Here is a 21038-nt window from a genome sequence, read left to right on the forward strand (position 1 = left end):
ATTCATGTAATGTCCTTATTGAATGATTAGCGGTACTACCTAGAAAGCTCGCGCTTTGTATGCTGCAATGCTAGAATAATCATAATTAGGCTGTACTATATAGTTATACGACCTCCTGTGCCGCCTTTTCTTCTTTTGCAGAAATTTATGCCTTTTTTGACATGGAAAACCAAATAGAAGTTCACCAAAAGCTTGTATTATGGGTAATTTGAACTTGAGGCAGTGTCATTAGCATTTGACTGATTTCTATTAACGTGGACAATTGGTTGCCATTAGTCATTATGTTTTCTAATGGGATACTTGACACATTCAGAACCACATAGTATATTGATCTAAAACCAATCTTTTGATTCTGGTATACGTTAGTTCAACTACGTGCTTGGAATAGACAATAAAAAACATATGGAAGGAAAAACTATAACTCCATATGACTTGACATAATGAGTTCTCAATCATCACCGTATGCTCTAAAACTGTAACGTTCTTGGTATGGACCATTGAACCAGAGATCTGCCTCAAACCACTTGGGGTAACGAACAAGATCTCCAGCAACAAATTGCATGAACCGCTGGCTGCCTTCAGGCACTACTCTCACCTCCCCTTCCTCGATGTAAACCAGTTGGTCCACCTGCCAGTCCCAGGGCAGCTTGCACTTTCCAGTCTTCCATACTGACCATCTTGAAACCCCAAGTTCTGCCAGTCGCTCTGGTGATACTTTCCGTTCCACGCTCACATTGTATAATTCCTCCAGAGGTTTCTCTATCCGCATTGCCTTTATACCATGACTTCGCCTGATATTAATGTTTAACTTTCTGAAGTCTCTGCTTCTACTGTTGATGGAGAAGCAACTGAAGGTTGGGGCCATGATCAAGCTTGCCATGCCTATATACAAAATTTGCCTCTATTTTGCTCAACCTGCATATGAAGGCCAAATTGCATTCAAAATATTAGAGAAATTTCAGAGTGGTTAATAACAATGTGCTTTAATAAACTTCCCAAGGATAGACACCATTGGCATGTGTATTTCCTTTTTGTGCCAACAGCCAAGGAAGTAAGAATGAAACATATGCTGTTCCTTCAGCACGATGCAACATTGCATCATTGCAAGTATATACTTGCTTAGAATGGCTTTACTTGGCTGATGCAGGAAAGTATAGGAAAATAGGATAAACAAGGAACAAACGTGATAAACAGGACAAACCTTAGGCTTAACCATTTAAAATATTCTGGGAAACCTTAGGCGTTACCACCTAAAGGGTGTTTGGCATCACCACCAAACAAAAGAGGAACATATTCTCAACTCATAAGATAGAAGATAAACAGAACAAACCCTAGGCTTCTTCACTTATAATCTACCTAAATCCTTGGCATCACCACCTAAGGGTGTTTGACATCACCACCAAACAAAAGAGGTGTACATATTCTCAATTCATTATATTCTTATTTCAAATCATATGTCTTTCACGATTACAAGAGCACTAGTTTAATAGAGTTTAGGGATTACACCAATATGAAAAATACCTAATTAATTCTCTTAAAATCTAGGAAGCATGAACACTTCATTTGAAGTGCTGTACTCATGTCATAAATGGGACAGGTCTAGGACACTTCTACATGCATGTCCTAGCCGTGCCTTTTTTTTTTCTTTTGTGTGTGTGCGTGTGTGTGGAAAAATTGCGGGATACAAGAGAGACACTAATGTTTTATTTCTTTTTAGTTTCAACCTTGAACGCTCATCTAGTTATCTTTATTTACTCTTTTAGATCTTATTCGTAGTTTGTAATCTAATTCTAAACATCATTTATCACTCATGAGTTCACTTTATTATTCATCATTGTTGTTAAATAGATATACTTTATTATTCATCATTGTTGTTAAATAGATATACTTTATTATTCATCATTGTTGTTAAATAGATATATGTTTAACATTATATGAAAAAAATAAATATTTAACAATATTTAATTATAATGGGTATCCTTGTTGTGTTGTGTCCTAATTTTTTAAAAATTGTCATGTCGTACCCGTACTTGTGTCCATGCCCGTGTTTGTGCTTCCTAGCTTAAAATCCTCAACATTAAAAACTATTAATTCAAAAACAAAATCTTAAATGACTTTGGTGCTCCTTCCATCATTGGCCAATAATAAAAGTTATGGCATTGATAGCAAAGCTCTCCTTTCTACTTCAGCATTTTCCCTATGCATCCCAACTCCCAACTACGGAGTGGTATTTTGTGTAATGGTTGTATATAACAAAGATGTGAGAAAGGGATGATGTATGCTACATCTGTTAAACAAAATAATAAATGGCCAACTGCAGATCTATGCTATTCATTGTATCTTAAAATTTGTATAGCATAGACGGTGATTGAATAATTGATGGTAGAAAATTCTCAATATCCTCAACCTCATTTCATTCATATCTTCAAAGAATATAATATGGAACGGCCATAAAAATGCATATAAGATTATTATAGGTACACCTTAAACAACCAAGTTTTCCACAAAAATACAGTGCAATACATATACACATATAATATATTCTCTTGCTTATGCCTATTATTGAATCGAAAAATTAGCGTTGCCATTTATGAAAATTCAGAAAAATAACAGTATATCCAGGCACAGTTGTCGTCACAAGTGTTCTTAAAAGTATATCGATTTATCATTACTTAAGCATCATTTTACACGATCTACTAGAGGATTCAAAGTTCAAGAAGATTCTCACAGTACATTACTACCTACTTTTAATATCAGATTAGAAGAGGAAAATAATCAAGGGGCAAGAAAAAAAAATGAAGACTTGAATTCAAAAATCCCAACCACCCTTTGGTTGCTAAAACTCTGACCCAAGTGAGCTTAAAAGAACCATTTTTTGGGTTCAGATTTTCCAATTCTTAAAACCCAAATCAGAGATTTAACATACAAATTTTGATTTCATTTCCATTTTCCCAGCAACCAATCAGAAGGTCAAAGAAAAAAGAAATACTATAATTGTAGCAAGGATTATCAATAAAACAAAACAAAACAAAGAAGAAGAAATTTGTGGATATTTTACCTGTTGAATATAATCCGCAGAGTCCAAGACGAATGAGCAAGCCTTAAGTAGCAGTGGCTCTAAAATTTGAAAGTAAAACCCTATTGTTAAGACAAGGTTTCTCCTTATCCAATTCTCCACGTGAGCTATTATTGTTAAGTCACCTAGCAGTGACCTCTTACTTCTCACCCGCATGTAACTTTGGACTGGGAACCGGTCCTTTCAGTTGCCTTTTTCACTTTATTGAATTAGAAAGATCCTTCTAGGAATGAAAAAGACAAAACAGTTTTGGTCGTTAACGTGTCGAGTTGTTGTACGCATACAACTTCAGCTTCAAAATGATAAAACTGAGTCTAGAGGAAATTAAGTGTGGGAAACTCGTAACTCGTTAAAAGAAAGAGTGGAATTACCTTGGATAATAATTTTAGAACTCATGGTGTTGCTTCACCTTGGATTCATTAATGGGGTCTCTCAGTGTCCATTAGTGACTCCATTGGTTCAAAGACGAAGCCACAAAGCTTCAAGACACCTGAGATTCATAGCACAATCTATTCCCTCCAGAACCCAGGTACCCATTCCCAGACTTCTTTGTTGCCACTTAAGTTTATCTTTAGTGTGTGTGTGTGTTTTTCATTTTGCCACAAAGAATGGTCCAATTATTTTATTGTAAGTGTTTGAATTTTAATTTATGTAGAGGATAATGGAGGGTATTTCAGTTAGTGGTGAAGTTGGTGGTGCTGGTGGGGCATACTCATATAATGCCTTAAAAAGGTTGGACCAGCTTTGGTCTGGTATTTGCTCTGCTCAAACAGGTGGACTTCGTTTCTTATCATAGATTTTCTCCCCTCTTGTTTACTGCGGATTCCTCTGAATGTTGTGCAGTCAATTCTTTGAATATTAGGAAATTTTTTCACATGTGTTTTGCAGTTGTGCAAGAACCCCAGCAAATTGTTTCGAGCGTTCGTGGTATATTTGATGCAGATGACAAAGCAGTAGATACATTTGATGTATTAGTTTGTGGAGGCACTTTGGGAATCTTCATTGCCACAGCCTTGAGTTCCAAAGGTCTTCGAGTAGGCATTGTGGAAAGAAATATTCTAAAAGGGGTATATACTGTACTGTGGAGTTCATCATAAAAATAATTCGTGATATTGAGAATTGCTTTTTTATGATCAGTTGTAGTAAATAATATTTTGATGTTCAATCAGAGGGAACAAGAATGGAATATCTCGAGGAAGGAGCTCTTTGAGCTTGTAGAAGCTGGAGTTCTTGTAGAGGATGATATTGAAGAAGCTACTGCCAAGAAATTTAATCCTGTATGTTTTTAAGCTTCAGAAATTGATGAATTTGAAGACTTCTTCTAGTTTCTCCATATGAATTCTTCAATTGGCACCAACATTTAGTGTTTTCTTTGAATTCTTCACCTAATTATGAATTTTGTTAACAAGATGATCCTAGGGCCATGCTCATTTTACTGATACCTTAAAAGCAAAGAGGTTTTATGGAAGTAAAGGGATTTTGTAAATGAAAGACAGGTTAAAGAGAAATTTACTAGTATAGCTCACTGCACCAGCTGTGTATTCAACAGATATTCTATACTGATGTTACAACAAATGGATTTCCCTTATCTCATAATGGTGAAATCCAAAGTTCAAAATTTAAAAATAATACATTCTGTATGGATGTACATACTACATGCAGTTTAACTGACTTTCCCACTTGGTTTTTGAATTAACTTTGTCATCCTCTGAATCAACCTTATCATCCTTGGGCCTATCTGGTATATTCTGTGGCTTATCCTTAATAAGAAGCAGCACTCTATGTGTTAGGTGAATTTTACCTATCTTGTGGCTTTATGCATAATATTTGATTTTTAGGGGACTCTTGCCTTCCTGCAGTTGGTATGTCAGACACTCCTCACCACGACAAATATTCATATGCTTATAAAAGATCCTTTAGAAGGTCTTAAACAATGAACATAATTTGACGTTTTTGCCATGCAGCCTATTAGAATAATGAATCTTATCGTAATGAATTCTATGCTTTGTCATCATACAGAAACAAAGTCAACCAAGGACAGCTAGTCCTGAAAAAACAGATGCAAATGCTTTTGGATGCTTAGTTTAGGTGTTTGTAGCTTTCAACTAGGTACACTAGCACTAACTCATGAGTAATACACATACAAACATCTATGTCCATATTTACTGGTCATGGTGCATAACTGGAAGTGTGAGCAAGATGATTTATCATTTAAGTGGCATTAAAATCTTGAATAAAAAATATAAGTATTTTAAAAATTTAACTTCTAATGCCAGGACATATTAATGTTCCTTAAATCATGATACAAGGAGGACCCTTACTTTTTCAACAGCCTGCTTGACTTGTGTTACACATTTTCCTAAAGGATTTTCGTATGTTTATAGCAATATGAATAGGCCAAATGCTATTCAACTGCCAATACTGTCTGGTGTCATCTCTTTGGTCATGATGCTGTCTTAATTACTTATAACATTTCTTTTGGAATGAATGCACAGAACAGATGTGGATTTGAGGGAAAAGGTGAGATCTGGGTTGAAGACATTCTTAATCTTGGTGTCTCGTGAGTTATCTTATTCTCTTTTCTACTTTGTCTTTAACTATTTATTGTTTTTTAAAAGCTAAGTGCAATATTTTGTCTATCTTTTGAATTTATTTCCTAATGTTCCAATCTGACACTCTGATTTATGTTATACACTTATCTCCAATTTAAGGAAATTGGCAATTTTTTTTTTTTTTTTTTGTGGGCTGGGGGTGGGGGGTGCTCAATGGAAATTGGTAGTGCTATAACCAGAGGAATGAGCCTTCTCTCAGCAACTGATTTTCAGCTTTTACATCATTACAGACCTGCTAAGCTTATAGAGGTTGTGAAGAAACGTTTTATTTCCCTTGGTGGAGTCATATTTGAAGGTTACAATGTCTCCAGTATTTGCATATATGAGGATGCAGCAGTAAGTTTTCTGACAGTTCAAAGTGATTTATTTAAGTGACATTTATTTATTTATTTGATGATGCCTCATTAACATTTCGTTGTGATAAGAAGCTGCTACATGACATGTGGGTAAGCAGCGGCATGATTTTATACCATGACATGTCACAACTTTAGTGTTGTGAGATGAGGATACATAGAAGACTGGGAAGACTAGAGTCTAGAACTAATATATTGGTCCAGGTTTGAGGATGATCAAAGAAGGCCAATTATGGTGATGTTTGAGTTTAGCTAGTTTAAGGTGTTTGAATTCCATGAATGTAAAGTTGTATGGGTTTTTATCTCATCCATCAACTGAGAAACGTCACAAGGAAATGGAATTTAATATTCTCTTTCAATGAAGTATTACATAGCATAATTTCTTCCACCACTTTTCTCCATAGGTTTTGCAACTTGCCGAAGGAGACATTTTGTCATCTCGTCTCATCATTGATGCAATGGGGAACTTTTCCCCTGTGGTAAAACAGGTCTGGTTTCCCTTCTCTTTCATGAATGAGGTGCTTTTATAGGAGTATAATATTCTTCCACTTCCAAGCATATATTGGCCTAAATAAAGAATATTTTCACCTATATGTGTCTATGAAACCATGCATACATTTGTTTGTTTGTGTTTGTGCATTTGTTGAATAAGTGGCTATTCCTTACAACTTAAAAGATCGTAAGAGGTCAAATATCCAACTGGCTCTGATTTATCCTGGTCAAACTAATCATAATTTTACACTTTAGACCATAATTTCCCTTGATTTTTCAAATCATTGGTTATTGGTGAGAGGATTTTCAATACATTTTATATATGGTGTTGTTTAGATTATTACCAACTTAGGTAGTTCATGTATTATGCATGCCCACAATTTGACTGAAACTACCACTCGGGGTTGTGTATTATGATTACAGATAAGATGCGGAAGGAAACCAGATGGTGTGTGCCTTGTTGTTGGATCTTGTGCTCGTGGTTTTAAGGATAACTCTACTAGTGATGTCATATATAGTAGTTCATCAGTGAAGAAGATTGGAACCTCAGAAGCTCAATACTTCTGGGAGGTAAGTTGACTTTCTGGTATATCAGTAATGTCAGCATTTTTTTTTTCCCCGAGGTTCAAGCTTTCTCTGAATGTTCCTCAGGCATTTCCTGCTGGCTCTGGTCCCATGGATCGTACTACCTATATGTTCACATATGTTAATCCTCAACCAGGATCCCCAAAATTGGAAGAACTATTAGAAGAATATTGGGATCTAATGCCACATTATCAGGTTAGATTTCTGATATGTAGACAACAATCTTGCATATCATGATTCCCCATGTTTATTTTGTATCCCAATAGGAGTTGGATTTTTTATAACAAAAAATTATATTTTAAAGGGAGTTATGTCTTATAAAAATCAGACTTGTTCAACTTTCATTTCTTATTTAGTTTGCCCCAACTCTCCCACTGACCCTTACACTTTCAAGGCTGTTTCTCTGTTGGTTATTCTGATAAAGTTCCACTAGATTTACATTATAGCCCAAGGTCTTGCTATTTGCATGATGCAAGCTGATTGATGCATTATTAGCATAATCAGTTCTAAATTTTCATTCCATATGTGCAGCTTTATTCATAATCAGTCCTGAATATGTCTACGTGCACTTGCATGCATGTGTGATGAGTGGTCTGCTATTCAGTTGGCACAAACTTGGCAGTTTAGGAGGGATTTTTTTAAATATGTTTTCTAAATGCTGTGCAAACATAACACGGAAGAGAGAGCCATGGATTATATTTTATCTTTGTTAGCCAATTCTAGGGAAATCTATCTGACTAAAAGTTCATACTTTTCCACTCCTTTTCCCTAAATTGCATCTTGATTATTTTAACAACTTTGTAATTTCCACATAATCAATGCTTATATAAGTCAGCAGCTTGTATAATTTAATATCCCCTCCTTTTCTTTCTTTGATGCCCTCTCATCTGTTAACAATACAATTGGAATGTGTACTTATAGGGAGTCTCTCTTGAGAACCTGGAGATATTGAGAGTTATATATGGTATTTTCCCTACGTATCGTGACAGGTAATGAAGCAAGTATTGCATGAGTTGCAATAAGGTTTACTTTACTTCTGGGATATCAATTAAGGACATACACCTGTCAAAACTCAAAATTCTTTGAAAAAAAAAATATTATCAGATCTTTTATATTAATAAGTTCAAAATGAATTTCTGTTTGTATTCTTTTGGATGGGAGGCTAAAGCGATTATAGATTATATTATATATAAATTGAAACGAGTGTGTTATTTGTTTTAGTAAAATCCAATGTTTGGACTCATAATGCATGTAATTTGCAACTTAGAACTTTTCCCTCTGATAGTATTGTATCATAGTAATTTTGGAGCACACTTAATTGTATACATTATGCAGCAATGTTGAACTTTGATTTGTTGGATTTTTCATATGGTGGATAATAGATTTGTCTTGCAATGCTTTTGTACTAACCTGTTGACTTTTCAAGTTTTGAATCAAAATCATTGGATGGAAATAGATGTAAGGCTTCTCTCTTTTTGAACTAGAATCATGACATGTATTGTTGCTCATACAGTTATAACATGTAACTTGAGGATATTGTTTTTCACTTCTGTTGTTGAACGAGTGGAAAACTATGTCTTAGATTAAATACACCACTTCATAATTTTTGTTTATGCCTGCGTCTTTTGCCTGTATTAATGAATGCAAAATTCTTCTCATCTTTCTCTTAACTTTCCCATGGTTTTTTAAAATCTGATGCCTTTTAATTCTTGATGGTGGTGGATTGACTTGACAGCCCATTGCCAGCAGCTTTTAATCGTGTTTTACAGGTGGTGTACACTATAAACTTCTAAAGCCTCAAATATATTATGGTCTCGTACCAAATGGAATGCAAGTGTCACAAAATAATTCTCTGCAGTTTGGTGATGCTAGTGGCATACAATCACCGGTTTCATTTGGTGGCTTTGGGAGCTTGACTAGGCACCTTCAGAGGCTGGTTACAGGTATATAGTTTATGTGCAATTTCTTCAGTATATTATTTTGCCTAATTACAAGGTTCTAGGATCAATGGGGAGTTCACACACTAAAGTTGAATCTCTTCAGTGGGTTTTAAATAGTATCTAAATAAGTTTTATTACATTGCACAGAAGTTCAATACATATGATTACAATGGGTAATTGTAATGATTGGAACTGGATCTCCTTTGTCTGACACTCAGGTGGAAAAATGAAATGGAATTATTTTTCTAGGTGTCCAGACATTGATCAAACATTAATGACATGTAGAAATGTTTTTATAAGGATGAGGTTTACTAATATTCTTTTTCCTTCCTGTGAACAAAGGAATATATGAAGCAATCAATGAAGATTTTCTTGACTCTTACAACTTATCCCTGCTGAATCCATACATGGTTAGTGACTTGCTGTTTTCTTGCTTTGTGGTTACCAGCTGTCATGGTTATCTGAAATCTAAATATATATTTATGCACTGCAGCCCAACTTAAGTGCTTCATGGTTGTTTCAAAGAGCAATGTCAGCTAGACAACAGTCTAACGTCTCACCAGATTTTATCACTGAGCTCCTTTATGTTAATTTTCAGAGTATGCAGGTAGCATTTTGTTTCCATATAACAAAGCCAGAGTTTTGTTTCTCTCTCAGGACCCTTCCGTATTCTATAATATATTTGTTTTCTCTCTTCTTCAGAGGCTAGGTGATCCGGTTCTAAGACCATTTCTTCAGGTTCTTTTCTTGTTTATCTTTTTGGCATATTTCCGATTTCCATATGAGTAATAATATTAAATTTTTGATCAAATTAAAATTATTAAGTCTTTTTTTCTTTTCTATTTTTTCCTGAAACACTACTTTGACAGGATGTTGTACAGTTTGTGCCTCTTGCCAAGACATTAGGCCTAGTCATGTTAACAAAACCTCAACTTCTTCCATCAATATTCAAGCAGGTAATTAATAAGTAGATATCCCTTTTTTTCTTTGAATTTTTCTCTTCCACATTTTCTGTCCAACTTGAGTGAGTCTATGACTTACTGCAAGGTAGCGTTCCAATATGTTTTGAGATCTGTGTACTATTTTTATAGCCAGGTCTCCCATTTACTTTCATCTTCTAACAGCTGATATTTTTATTTCATAATTTGAATTGATGAAATTAATAAGTGCTTTAGTTGATTGAAATATATTCTCAGATAACATATCCTCTAAGCAAACACATGCCCTCTTTTAATTGGGATTGACAATGAAGAAATACAGAGATATAAAAGTAGAATTTAGCAAAGTTCTTTTCCATAGTTGGCCTGATATGTGACCCACCATCATCCAATCCAGGCTTAGGATTGGCAGTGTATCAGTAGTGAAACAGTTCCTGAAATGAATAATGTTTGCTACAGTAGTGTGCAGGTATTGGATTCTTTGAAAATAGTGCCTAAACAGACAGAATTTTAGTCAGTAAATCTTGGTATTGCGTACAAGTGTTATCTTTCCTTGATGAATATGTGTAAAATAGCTATCCATATTCAGTTCTTGTCAAATTAATTTGGTCGTGTTTCAGGTTGGTATTCCTGTGCTTCTTGACTGGTCTGGACATTTTTTTATGCTGGGTTACTATACGTTTCTGTCAACCTTTGCTGACCCTGTCATAAGGTAATTGTTCTTCCATCCTCTTGTTTCTCTCTCAGTTTAATCAAAGCACAACAATTAAGGATTACAGCGGTATTCCCAACCATATTGTTAGTTAAAGACACTATCTTAAGTTTGCATTCTTCCTTTATGTTCTAGAGAATAGACTCTTATTAGTTTCGTGTCTTGCAAGGCCATTGCTAAGCTCTTTTCCATCCAAGATGAATTATAAGTGGAAGCGGCACCTTGAGGCTTGGAAATATGGAGCTGGTTTAGATTACAAGCGGTAAGGAGTCACCTAAAGAAGACCGGGACAGTGGTAGGGTAATGAAGACAGAGGTCTGGTCTACTTGGTTTACAAGTTCTTGGATGGCAAATTCATTGATTTTTACCAAGCTTGTCCTAATTTGATCTTAGAGGGGTGGTTAGGCCTTGAAGATCAGTTAAAGATTTCGTAGTACTTCACGCAGACATGGTTACAAATTTTGGCATTATTGTCTCATGAGAATTCATATGCCTCTTAATTGTGCAACAAATTTCACTGATAATTTGTTAGTGGTATAAATTTAAGGCAATTTGTATCCACAAACTCAATTAGGGGCTGAATGGGTAAGACTTCATATCCTTGAATTAAACATCTAGATATCATTATAAGAGGTTTTAGGAATGCAGATTGTGAATGGTCAATCTAAATCACCTTTCAGAGTCCAAAGAGTAAAGGATCGCCTATAGCCAATTTCCCCAGTCATCTCTTAACGTGGTGAATGTACTAAAATTTATAGACGTCTGCTATGTTGAATTGGCAATTATGTTTCTGAGAAAGGAAGCCAATAGAAGTGCGTTATTGTCATTAAACTCTATTTTGAACATAAGTATAGGCAATCATTTCAAGTAGGCTAATCTTTTGAAAGGCACACAGACACTTTACTTACTCATATCCCTTGTGCATGACTCAGCAGGTCATCTAGTCATACAACATAAAATTTTTATTGCATAACTCTACAAGCAATTTTTATTATGTCAACGGATATATCACATGAGGGATGTGGTACATCCGGGTAATACCAAATACCTTCTCCTCTACACGGCACTTGGACAACTTTGTACGTACAATATCCCCTTCTCCCTCTTTCCCAAAGAAAATAAATATATAAATAAATAAGGGCAAGACTTAAGTGTAGTATTTAGGTACTGTTTCTTAAGTTCTCCTCTTAAGATTCTGCCATGTAGATTTTTTCTTATAAAATTGAAGTGTATTTTTTAGTTAAGTAACCACATGGCTCAATCTTAAGCGAGAAACCTAAGGAGCAGCATCTAAAGTATTGTATTTAAGTTTTGTCCAATAAATAAAATATTAGTTGGATGTCTTTGCTCCCCATATTTTGGAAAGCTCTTTCACCATAGGCCTCTCTTTAACTTCAACCTGCCTCTCCAAATGCCATTTCTTTGACATATTATCAGCCTACAAAACAAAAGTTCTAGAGTTAGTTTGTCACAAAGGTAAACTAAGTGAAAAAATACAGAACTTCTAACCAGACATACCCAGGTTTTTAAGGGAACTAGTTGCTCTTTAATCGTCTCAAATTTTGGCTCTACCAGGTCTCTTCCTTTAGTCCGAAATTCATGAGTCTGTAAAAATTAAATAACAACTTCATGTAATCTTGTCACCAAGTTTCAAAGACAATCTTAATTTTAATGCAATATAACGGCTGGCAACTGAAAGGTAACATCTTTTAGAAGGGATGAAGCACGGAGTAACAAAATACCGCATATTGCAAGCAACTGAGAATTAAATCTCTGATTGCTACAGCAGGATGACATTGAAAAACTTAACAGTACAAACCCAAAAACAAAAGATAAAAGTAATAAGTCACTAAAGATTAAAAAAAATTTTTTTTTTTTTTTTTTGGCAATAAGTCATTGAAAAAAAAAAAAAACGTAATAAGTTTCTATGATAAAAAAATGCAAAGATAAATAATCGAACATGTTACGTAGAGATGATCTAAAAAAAATTATAGAATCTCAGTAATAGGTCAGAACATACTTCATTGTGTTTGTCTGTGTATACTTGATAAACATTTAAATTATAGTCACAACCAAAAAGAGGCAAACACAGCAGGGTTCCCCGGCTGAATGAATAAAAAAAAAAATGGTTAAAATTTACCAAGTTCATTTCAGAAGCATTTAATCACTAAAGCCTAATTTGGAACTTATATAGACAGATCTAGAGTCTGTTATGGAAAATGCCATTCATAGATACCACTAAAAGACTAAAACTTTCAACCTTCTCTATGACCTAATTAAATACAGAGATTGTCTTTCATACTAAACCAATGCACAAGACAGAGAACACTAGAACTAATACATGGCAATAAATATATAAATTTAGGTTCAGCTCCTCTCCCATTTAAAACCCCCTCCAATTATCTTCCATTTTTAGTCAGCTGTAAGACACTTGGTGAGGTTGGAGTGTGGTTTGGAAGTTCTTGATGTTAGGTGGCAGGAATGGTGAGGTTGGCCATGGGTGGTGACTGGGCTGTTTGTGATGATGGGGCTGTTGAGGGAGTGGCCAACAAAAGTTTTTCCCTTTTATCTTTTAGGAGTTTTAGGGTGATCAGTGATGGGATTGAGGGTGATCTTGGGCTTGGGCTGCTGAGTGTGGTGGTTTTTTTAGTGGTTGTGATTTGGGTTTGGATGGAGGCAGGTAAATCGTCACTTTTATCCCTATATTTTTAACATCAGGCTGATAAGGTGGTTTAGTTAACAGAATAAACCATGGAAGGGAAAAGTGCTACTTTTAAAACCATGGGTAGGCAAAGTGAACCCACCCAAAACCACAAGTGGATAAACTATAATTAACCCTACACTCAAAATATAATGAAAAAGGATATATATATATCCCAGTTTTCAGTAATTCATTATGAGGACACCCACTCAATTAATTTTAGGATTTAAGGCATGGCAAATATATACTTACATTCTGCATCTCTAGTTTTGAGACAGCCAGTCCAAATATTAAGGTGGCACCTCCAAATATAATTGCAGTAGCAACAGCAAATGCCTTCCCAACTGTGGAGGGGAAAAAAAAACCAGGCTTGTTGATGTTGAGTTGGATGGGTACAAAAAACAACCAAAGCTCTTAAGTCTTTTTTTTTTCCCCATAAATTATAAAAAGTTTAATATTGTCATCAAGAAAAAACATTTGAAGCTCACAAGAGTTTTACTGCAGGACAAATATATGGCAAGGGCATGCAAACAACACCAATACTGATCTATACTGATAGATTTCTGAGCAACAACTGATCAGACAAGAAAGTGACTGTCCCAAATCAATGGTAAAGTCCTTATGAAAAATTGGGGGTTCCACCAACCCAAATATCTGAATGCTGCCGAGTTTCAATATGATTTCTGATGATACATAATATTGACACCTCTTTTTTCCCCTCTCCACCTTCGTGTTTAACTTTTATTCTTTATGCTATGATTCAGAAGTAGATCCCTACTTCATTAATGGCCCGGTACCATGGGATCTCCAGTTCAAACATGAAATATAAAATAGGATTAAGACCACAGATAAATCCAGTGAGAACTATTTTTGCACTAAACAACCATATGCTGTTGAATTGTATATCACATATCTGACAGATTGGTTTTAAATAGTTTAAGTGACATTCATAACATCTCTAAGCCAGTTGGTGCGTGAAAGTAGTATTCTTTCTTAGTTGTATTAAGATATCAATGATCAAAAAACCTCATCTGCAGCATATTAGACTCCATTTAGCTGATTTTCATTTTTCTCCATTGAAAGTACCAAACTTTTGTTAATTCTGTTTTCTGTTTTGAGAAGAGCTACTTTGACCAATGTTAAATAGAGGGATGATAGCAACTGTATCTGCTAAACGAAAAGAAGATTCCAACAGCGAGAGAGACAGAGAGAGTAGAACCTACTTTGAGCAAACCCTTCAGCTGCAGCCTTCAACTTCTCAGGATTAATGTGGACATGCCTATCTTGACGCAATTCATTTGCTGTGGAGGCTGAAACCGAGTGTTCTGCTTGGGGAAGTTCCCACCTGCAGTTAATAAGATAGGAGATAGAATAACTAGCCATATAAAGAAACAGCATCTTCTCAATTTTAAACACATAGCTTAGTTTCTTCTGTAAATTACATTTTCCAAACCTCTCTATTTGTCATATAAGAATTGAACAAAGAAAAACTCAAAGCATATTTGATATAACATTATATCGGTATGTAACAGGTGGAGAAATAAAAATTCAACAACTGCTTCCAGTTTCCCCAAAATCGAGATAAACATACCAAAGAGTTGAATTCTCATGTACCGATTCAGTGGATTGTCATACAATTCAAAGCAATTTCTGTACATACCAAAGAAATAAAAGAAGTTTTGTGCCTTCTGGACGATAGTTAAGATTCAAAATTCAAATTCTACCATCTCTATGACGTACCGACAGTTAGATGTTTCATTTCTAAACATTTCTCACATTTTCTCCGCAACCAAAGAAAAGCAAAAGATTTCCTTTTATAAGGTACCAACATCAATAAACTTTGAATTGCACAGCCTAACACTTAGAAACTCAGATGAATGGACCTCTTTATATATCTGTGTAAGCCTCAAAGTTAAATTTCCCTTTGTTTCCTATTTTCTCAGCAACAAAAGAACCCAAAAGCCAACAATTAATAAGCAGACAAACAACACCATTTGAGGCCAAAGGTGACCTCCATGCAGGGTTTTCCTTTCGAGGTACCAGAAATTAAGCTTCAAAATCCGAATTAATCCGAATTCCAAAACATTTAACAAAAAAAGAAAAAGAAAAAAGAAAAGAAAAAAACCCAGCTGTAGAAAGTCCTCAATCATAGTTCTTACGCCTTAAAATTTCAACTATTTTCTCTTGCACACATATTCTCAACTACCAAACGAAACCAAAACGGAGAGAGAGAGAGAGAGAGAGAGAGAGAGAGAGAGAGAGAGAGGACCTTTTGGGGCCAAAGGTGACCTGGGGCATAGAGAGATAATCCCTGAGAGGATTGAGAGCCTTGGCAGACAAAGAAGAGGCATTGTTGGGATCAGATTGGAGAACCCATTTGGAGGTGGATATGGACGAAGAAGAAGAAGAAGAAGAAGAAGAATTCGAGGGTTGGTAATAAATCTTGGCGGGCAGAGAGTGCCTCAAAACCTCAGGAAGGACGTCTGCTTTTGCTTCTTCCTGAGAAGAAGAAGAGGGACCAGACAGAGAAGAAGGCTTCTGGGTTTTGTTTTTCTGGGCAAGTCTGCCTACGGCTTGTTTGGTTTCCTGGAAAAAATAGGCACCTTCTTTTCCTGCTAATCTACCCGCAAGAAAACTCATCTCTCTTTCTAGAATTCAATTTAGCTTTGTATGAATGAAAGGCGTGACCCAGCAGCTTTCAAACGAGACATATATATAGTTGTGATGGGTGGACGTTTGGATTTGGCTGATTAGTTATTAAACATCTCATAATGATTAAAATCTTTTCATTTCCATTTTGTATATTTAGCGTGACATTGTATTAAAAAAAAAAAAAAAAAAAAAAAACTTTATCTACTGTACTTTTAGTAAAAAAATTTTACTTTCAATTAAATAAGTTGTTCTCAACCATACACTTAATTTGACTTTTACTACTTTTTTATTAAAAAAAAATTATTTTATTTTAGAATCTATCTAAGTTGACTTAGAGAAAGCTTTCCGAACAAGAAATAAGGGGTAAAGGTTTTTTATTTTTATTTTTTGGGTTGATAATTGGGGAGGAGGGTTTAATTCTTGAGTTTGAAACCGCTTCATTGGAAGCATCATAAATTTTTAATTGAGTTAGAAGATTCTTATTTTGTTGAGACATGGTGTGATAAATATTGAATTGGGTAAAAACACTTTTTTGATTTCTATATTTAACTATATTTTCAATTTGATTATCAAATTTTTATAGTTTTTATTTTGGTCTATGTTTTTAAATTTACGGGTAGTTTGGTCTATGCTGTCATCCTACTTACGAAAAACCTCCCCTAAATAATGGATTGTAATACTAGTTTAAAAGTAGCATGTTATGTAAGTGAGATAACGACAAGACCAAAATGATAGTAAGTTTAAAAATATAAAGACCAAAGTAAAAGTAAAAGTAATGAAAATTTGAGAACCAAATTAAATGGGGCCAAAATATGGGTTTAGAATGATTAAAAGGAGGGTTTTTTTTCCAAAATTTTGAGTAATTAGATGTTTGGACTTTGGACTAAGAATGTAGCTTCTTACTGACATCCTAATGATAAAAATGCTTTGTTTTTTCAATAGACTTTATGCTTGCTTGCAACGATTGAATTATATATATATATATATATAAAAGAAATTTATTTGGCTCGGAGACTTTTTATTTTGTATATAATTTTTTGTTTTGCACACAAAATAGATCAAGGGAAAAAAGAAAGTCAGTTTTGGTCTATTTAGATGCAATGAATTTTGATATGGATTTGGATTTGAGGGGGCCCAAATCTAAATTCTTTCTTTGGGTAAGTTAAAAGAAATGAATTTGAATTTGACCCCAAGCCCAACAAGAATTTGGTAAGCCCAAATCCATGGATTTCAAATACTCTCTCACACGGTAGAATTTGGAAATCTCAAATGATAAATTTCAAATCTTTCTTTGTTTAAAAGACCCAAATAAGGAATTTTAAAATCAAGAGATTTCAAATCAAGGCATTTAAAATCAATGGATTTCAAATCCAAATCCAAATGTTGCCATTCAAACACAATTTAAGGGCATTGTCGTTATTATTTAATTTAATTTAAAGAGAATGCATTAAGGGTGCATTTAGTGTAATTAATTCAACTTTCAACCATACTATGAGACCTACATGCTTGTGAGAGGCTTGTTATGAAGCAAACGCACAAGATACTTTCTTGATTGGAAAGATGAGATTTTTCTGGCTACCTTTTGGTTGTTAGGCTTAAAAAACAATACTAAATTTAGAGATACATAATTTTCACAATTGTTGTATTGGTAAATTCTGATTCAAGAACAACTAAAATGACGTTAGTGGTAGTTATACTGAAAGAGATGTTATAGTAATCATAATTAGTTACCTCAACAATTTATTAAAAATATTATGAAATTTTTTGTATTTGTAGTATTGTTAAACAACTAATTGTAACTATATTTGGATTACATATTTTTGTTACTTTTTAATATACATACCAAATTTTGTATTAACAAGTGTTAATTATTATATGACTCTCAAACTCATGTTCTATGTATAATTTTAAAATAAAATAAACTTGACATTTAAACATTTAGGATAAAAAAATCTTATTGATATCATATTATTTTGATATTTTGTAAGTGTGAAGGATATAAGAATATAATATAATTATGTAATCCAACAATTAATTTGTCAGAATATAGTTTCAATAAAAAGTTTTGGAGTGGTGTACCTTAACCTAACACACACAAGGGGAAACAATTTATTCAACAAAAACAAAATATTAAGTACAAAAAACGATTCATTCAATAAAATTAAGAGTCAAGCATCGCAGCTATTTTTAATTAATGTCTGCAGTCCAGCAATCTTTTTCTTGGGGACCAAGCAGTAAGGCACAATGTCTATTTTATTTTCTATGCCCAGACTAGAGCAATCTTTTTCTATTCTATTTTGAATGGAAAAAAAAGACTCTGAAGCATGTTCAAAGATAATCGTCCAAAAGAAAGAAAAGAAAGTTAGCAATGATAATAAACAAAATTTAGCCACAAAATTGGCTGTAGCTTTAGGCTACAACTTTACTCAATATCTTTTAATGGAGGTAAATTTTGACAAATCCACTATTAGATTACATCTTCTTTTCATATTCTTCATACTTGCAAATTTAAAAAAAAATTAAAGATCAATAGCTATGTTACCAATAAATTCTTTAAATTGCAATTTTTTATAGTTTAAAATTATGCATATAATATAAGATTATAGATCATAAAGTAAATAATGTCTGATTGATACAAAATTTGATATGTGTATTAAGAGCGTAAAGAACATGCAATACAACGGTTAGATTTTCAAAATATGCAGTATTGTTTATATTGAATAAGGTTGAAGTCTTATGTTACAATAAATTTTGTAGCTAAACTTTGTCCAATGACAATATTCTTTTTAGTTTTAAATTGCAACTTTCATAAATATAAGTTCACAAAATTTTCACAACAAATCTTAGGTGATAGGTTGTTACTAGCTATTATTAGTAGGTAAAAAAATAATTTCAATGGTAGGTTCAAATTAGAACTAGTAACGAATTGACCACTTAACTTTTGTTGTAAAAGTGTTGTGAACATATCATTTCTCATTTTTTTAATTTATGCAAGTAAAAATTCATTTATAAGAGATAAGTACAACAATCTTGAGATTATTAGCCACAGAAGCAGCTATATAAGTCTCCTATCAAAAGGTGGAAGAGTGCTTATTGGAGAGGTTAATCCAGACCTCTTTCTCTCTCTCCTAAATGGTGGGCTTATGGACCCTAGTTAGCCCAAGCTTCCTCAAATGTGACCTAATTGGAGGCTTGCCTATGACTTATTTTTAGAAGATGAAAATTTTTAGATTTAATAGTTCAATTCTACTTGATAGTTCCCCCACATTGGCGAGTTCCTATTTGGAAGGTTGTAACTTGTTTCTTAACTGCGGCAGTTTCTACTCCTGCTAATAGTTTAGCACACTCTTTGTTGTTACTATGGAGTCTAAAAGCATAAGGATATTTTACTCATTGGTGTCAATTAGGTGGTCTGTGGACTTTTGTTGCTCGCCACAACACTTTCAGACTAATAGGTTTCATGTTACGTCAATTTGAACTTGCTTGATTTGTTCAATTGCGACCTCATAATGCAATCGCATTCTCTGCTCCAATTGCTATTTTTATTTATGTATTCCTAATTTATCCACTAGGTTAGTCTGGTTGGTTCTTTGTGCCTAGTTTTGGTGTCGCAGCTATATTTCGATTCATCCTCCTTTTCAAGGGTTTCATAATTGGACATTGAACCCATTTCATGTGATGGGGGTTGCCGGTGTATTGGGCGCTACTCTTCTATGCGCTGTTCATGGTGCTACTGTAGAAAATACTTTATTTGAAGATGGTGATAGTGCAAATATATTCCGTGCCTTTAACCCAACTCAATTGGAAGAAACTTATTCAACGGTCACCACTAATAGCTTTTGGTCCTAAATCTTTGGGGTTACTTTTTCCAATAAATGTTGGTTACATTTCTTTATTCTATTTGTACAAGTAACCGGTTTATGGATGAGTGCTCTTGGCATAGTTGGCTTGGCTTTGAACCTATGCGCCTATGACTTTGTTTCTCAGAAAATCTGTGCAGCGGAAGATCTTGAATTTGAGACGTTCTACACAAAAAATATTCTTTTAAATGAAGGCATTTGTGCTTCGATGGCAGCTCAAGATCAACCTTATGAAATCCTTATATTCCCTGAGGAGGTTCTACCTCATGGAAATGCTTTTTAATGGAACTTTAGCCTTAGCTGGTCGTGACCAAGAAACCACAGGTTTTGCTTGGTGGGCCGGGAATGCCCGACTTATCAATTTATCCTGTAAATTACTAGGAGCTCATGTAGCCCATGCTAGATTAATCGTATCCTGGGCCAGAGCAATGAACCTATTTGAAGTGGCTCATTTTGTACTAGAAAAGCCCATGAATGAACAAGGATTCATTTTACTTCCCCACCTAGCTACTCTAGGTTGGGGGGTAGGTCCTGGTGGGGAAGTTATAGACACCTTTCCATACTTTGCACCTGGAGTACTTCACTTAATTTCCTCTATAGTATTGGGCTTTTGCGATATTTATCACGCACTTCTGGGACTCGAGACTCTTGAAGAGTCTTTTCCATTCTTTGGTTATGTATGGAAAGATAGAAATAAAATGACTACAATTTTGGGTATTCACTTCATTTTGTTAGGTATAGGTGCTTTTCTTCTAGTATTCAAAGCTATTTATTTTGGAGGCGTATATGATACCTGGGCCCTAGGAGGGAGAGATGTAAGAAAAATTACAAACTTGACCCTTAGCCCAAGCATCATATTTGGTTATTTACTAAAATCCAATTTTGGAGGGGAGGGATAGATTGTTAGTGTGGACGATTTGGAAGATATAATTGGAGGGCATGTATGGTTGGGTTCCATTTGTATACTTGGTGGAATCTGGCATATCTTAACCAAACCTTTTGCATGGGCGTGCTGTGAACTTGTATGGTCTGGGGAGGTATACTTGTCTTATAGTTTAGGTGCTTTAGCTATTTTTTTGTTTTATTGCTTGTTGCTTTGTTTGGTTCAATAATACTA

At 34.4% G+C, this 21038-nt stretch overlaps 3 protein-coding genes across 3 annotated transcripts; 1 reads left to right on the forward strand and 2 right to left on the reverse strand.

The window, feature by feature from the left end:
* Positions 1 to 308: 308 nt before the first annotated feature.
* Positions 309 to 3183, reverse strand: LOC112012005 (uncharacterized). The gene is made up of 2 exons (XM_024044364.2): positions 3059 to 3183; positions 309 to 915 (listed from the first exon to the last, which is right to left on the reverse strand). The coding sequence occupies exon 2, from the start codon at positions 878 to 880 to the stop codon at positions 449 to 451; it is 432 nt and encodes a 143-aa protein (XP_023900132.1). The 5' UTR covers positions 881 to 915; positions 3059 to 3183; the 3' UTR covers positions 309 to 448.
* Positions 3184 to 3321: 138 nt separating this feature from the next.
* On the forward strand, positions 3322 to 11539 carry LOC112012003 (uncharacterized). Its single transcript, XM_024044362.2, has 18 exons — positions 3322 to 3605; positions 3732 to 3849; positions 3965 to 4143; positions 4246 to 4353; positions 5572 to 5636; positions 5919 to 6024; positions 6446 to 6529; positions 6957 to 7103; positions 7185 to 7313; positions 8040 to 8107; positions 8854 to 8887; positions 8977 to 9061; positions 9401 to 9468; positions 9552 to 9665; positions 9761 to 9796; positions 9928 to 10014; positions 10617 to 10708; positions 10878 to 11539. The coding sequence occupies exons 1-18, from the start codon at positions 3471 to 3473 to the stop codon at positions 10972 to 10974; spliced, it is 1752 nt and encodes a 583-aa protein (XP_023900130.2). The 5' UTR covers positions 3322 to 3470; the 3' UTR covers positions 10975 to 11539.
* Positions 11540 to 11586: 47 nt separating this feature from the next.
* LOC112012004 (uncharacterized) lies at positions 11587 to 16148 on the reverse strand. Its single transcript, XM_024044363.2, has 5 exons — positions 15679 to 16148; positions 14633 to 14754; positions 13662 to 13753; positions 12227 to 12313; positions 11587 to 12146 (listed from the first exon to the last, which is right to left on the reverse strand). Exons 1-5 carry the CDS (start codon positions 16047 to 16049, stop codon positions 12039 to 12041), a joined length of 780 nt encoding a protein of 259 aa, XP_023900131.1. The 5' UTR covers positions 16050 to 16148; the 3' UTR covers positions 11587 to 12038.
* Between the last annotated feature and the right edge of the window lie 4890 nt (positions 16149 to 21038).

The sequence above is a fragment of the Quercus suber genome, unplaced genomic scaffold (assembly GCF_002906115.3).
Source record: "Quercus suber isolate HL8 unplaced genomic scaffold, Cork oak 2.0 scaffold_494, whole genome shotgun sequence".
In the NCBI taxonomy this organism is placed as follows: Eukaryota; Viridiplantae; Streptophyta; class Magnoliopsida; order Fagales; family Fagaceae; genus Quercus; species Quercus suber.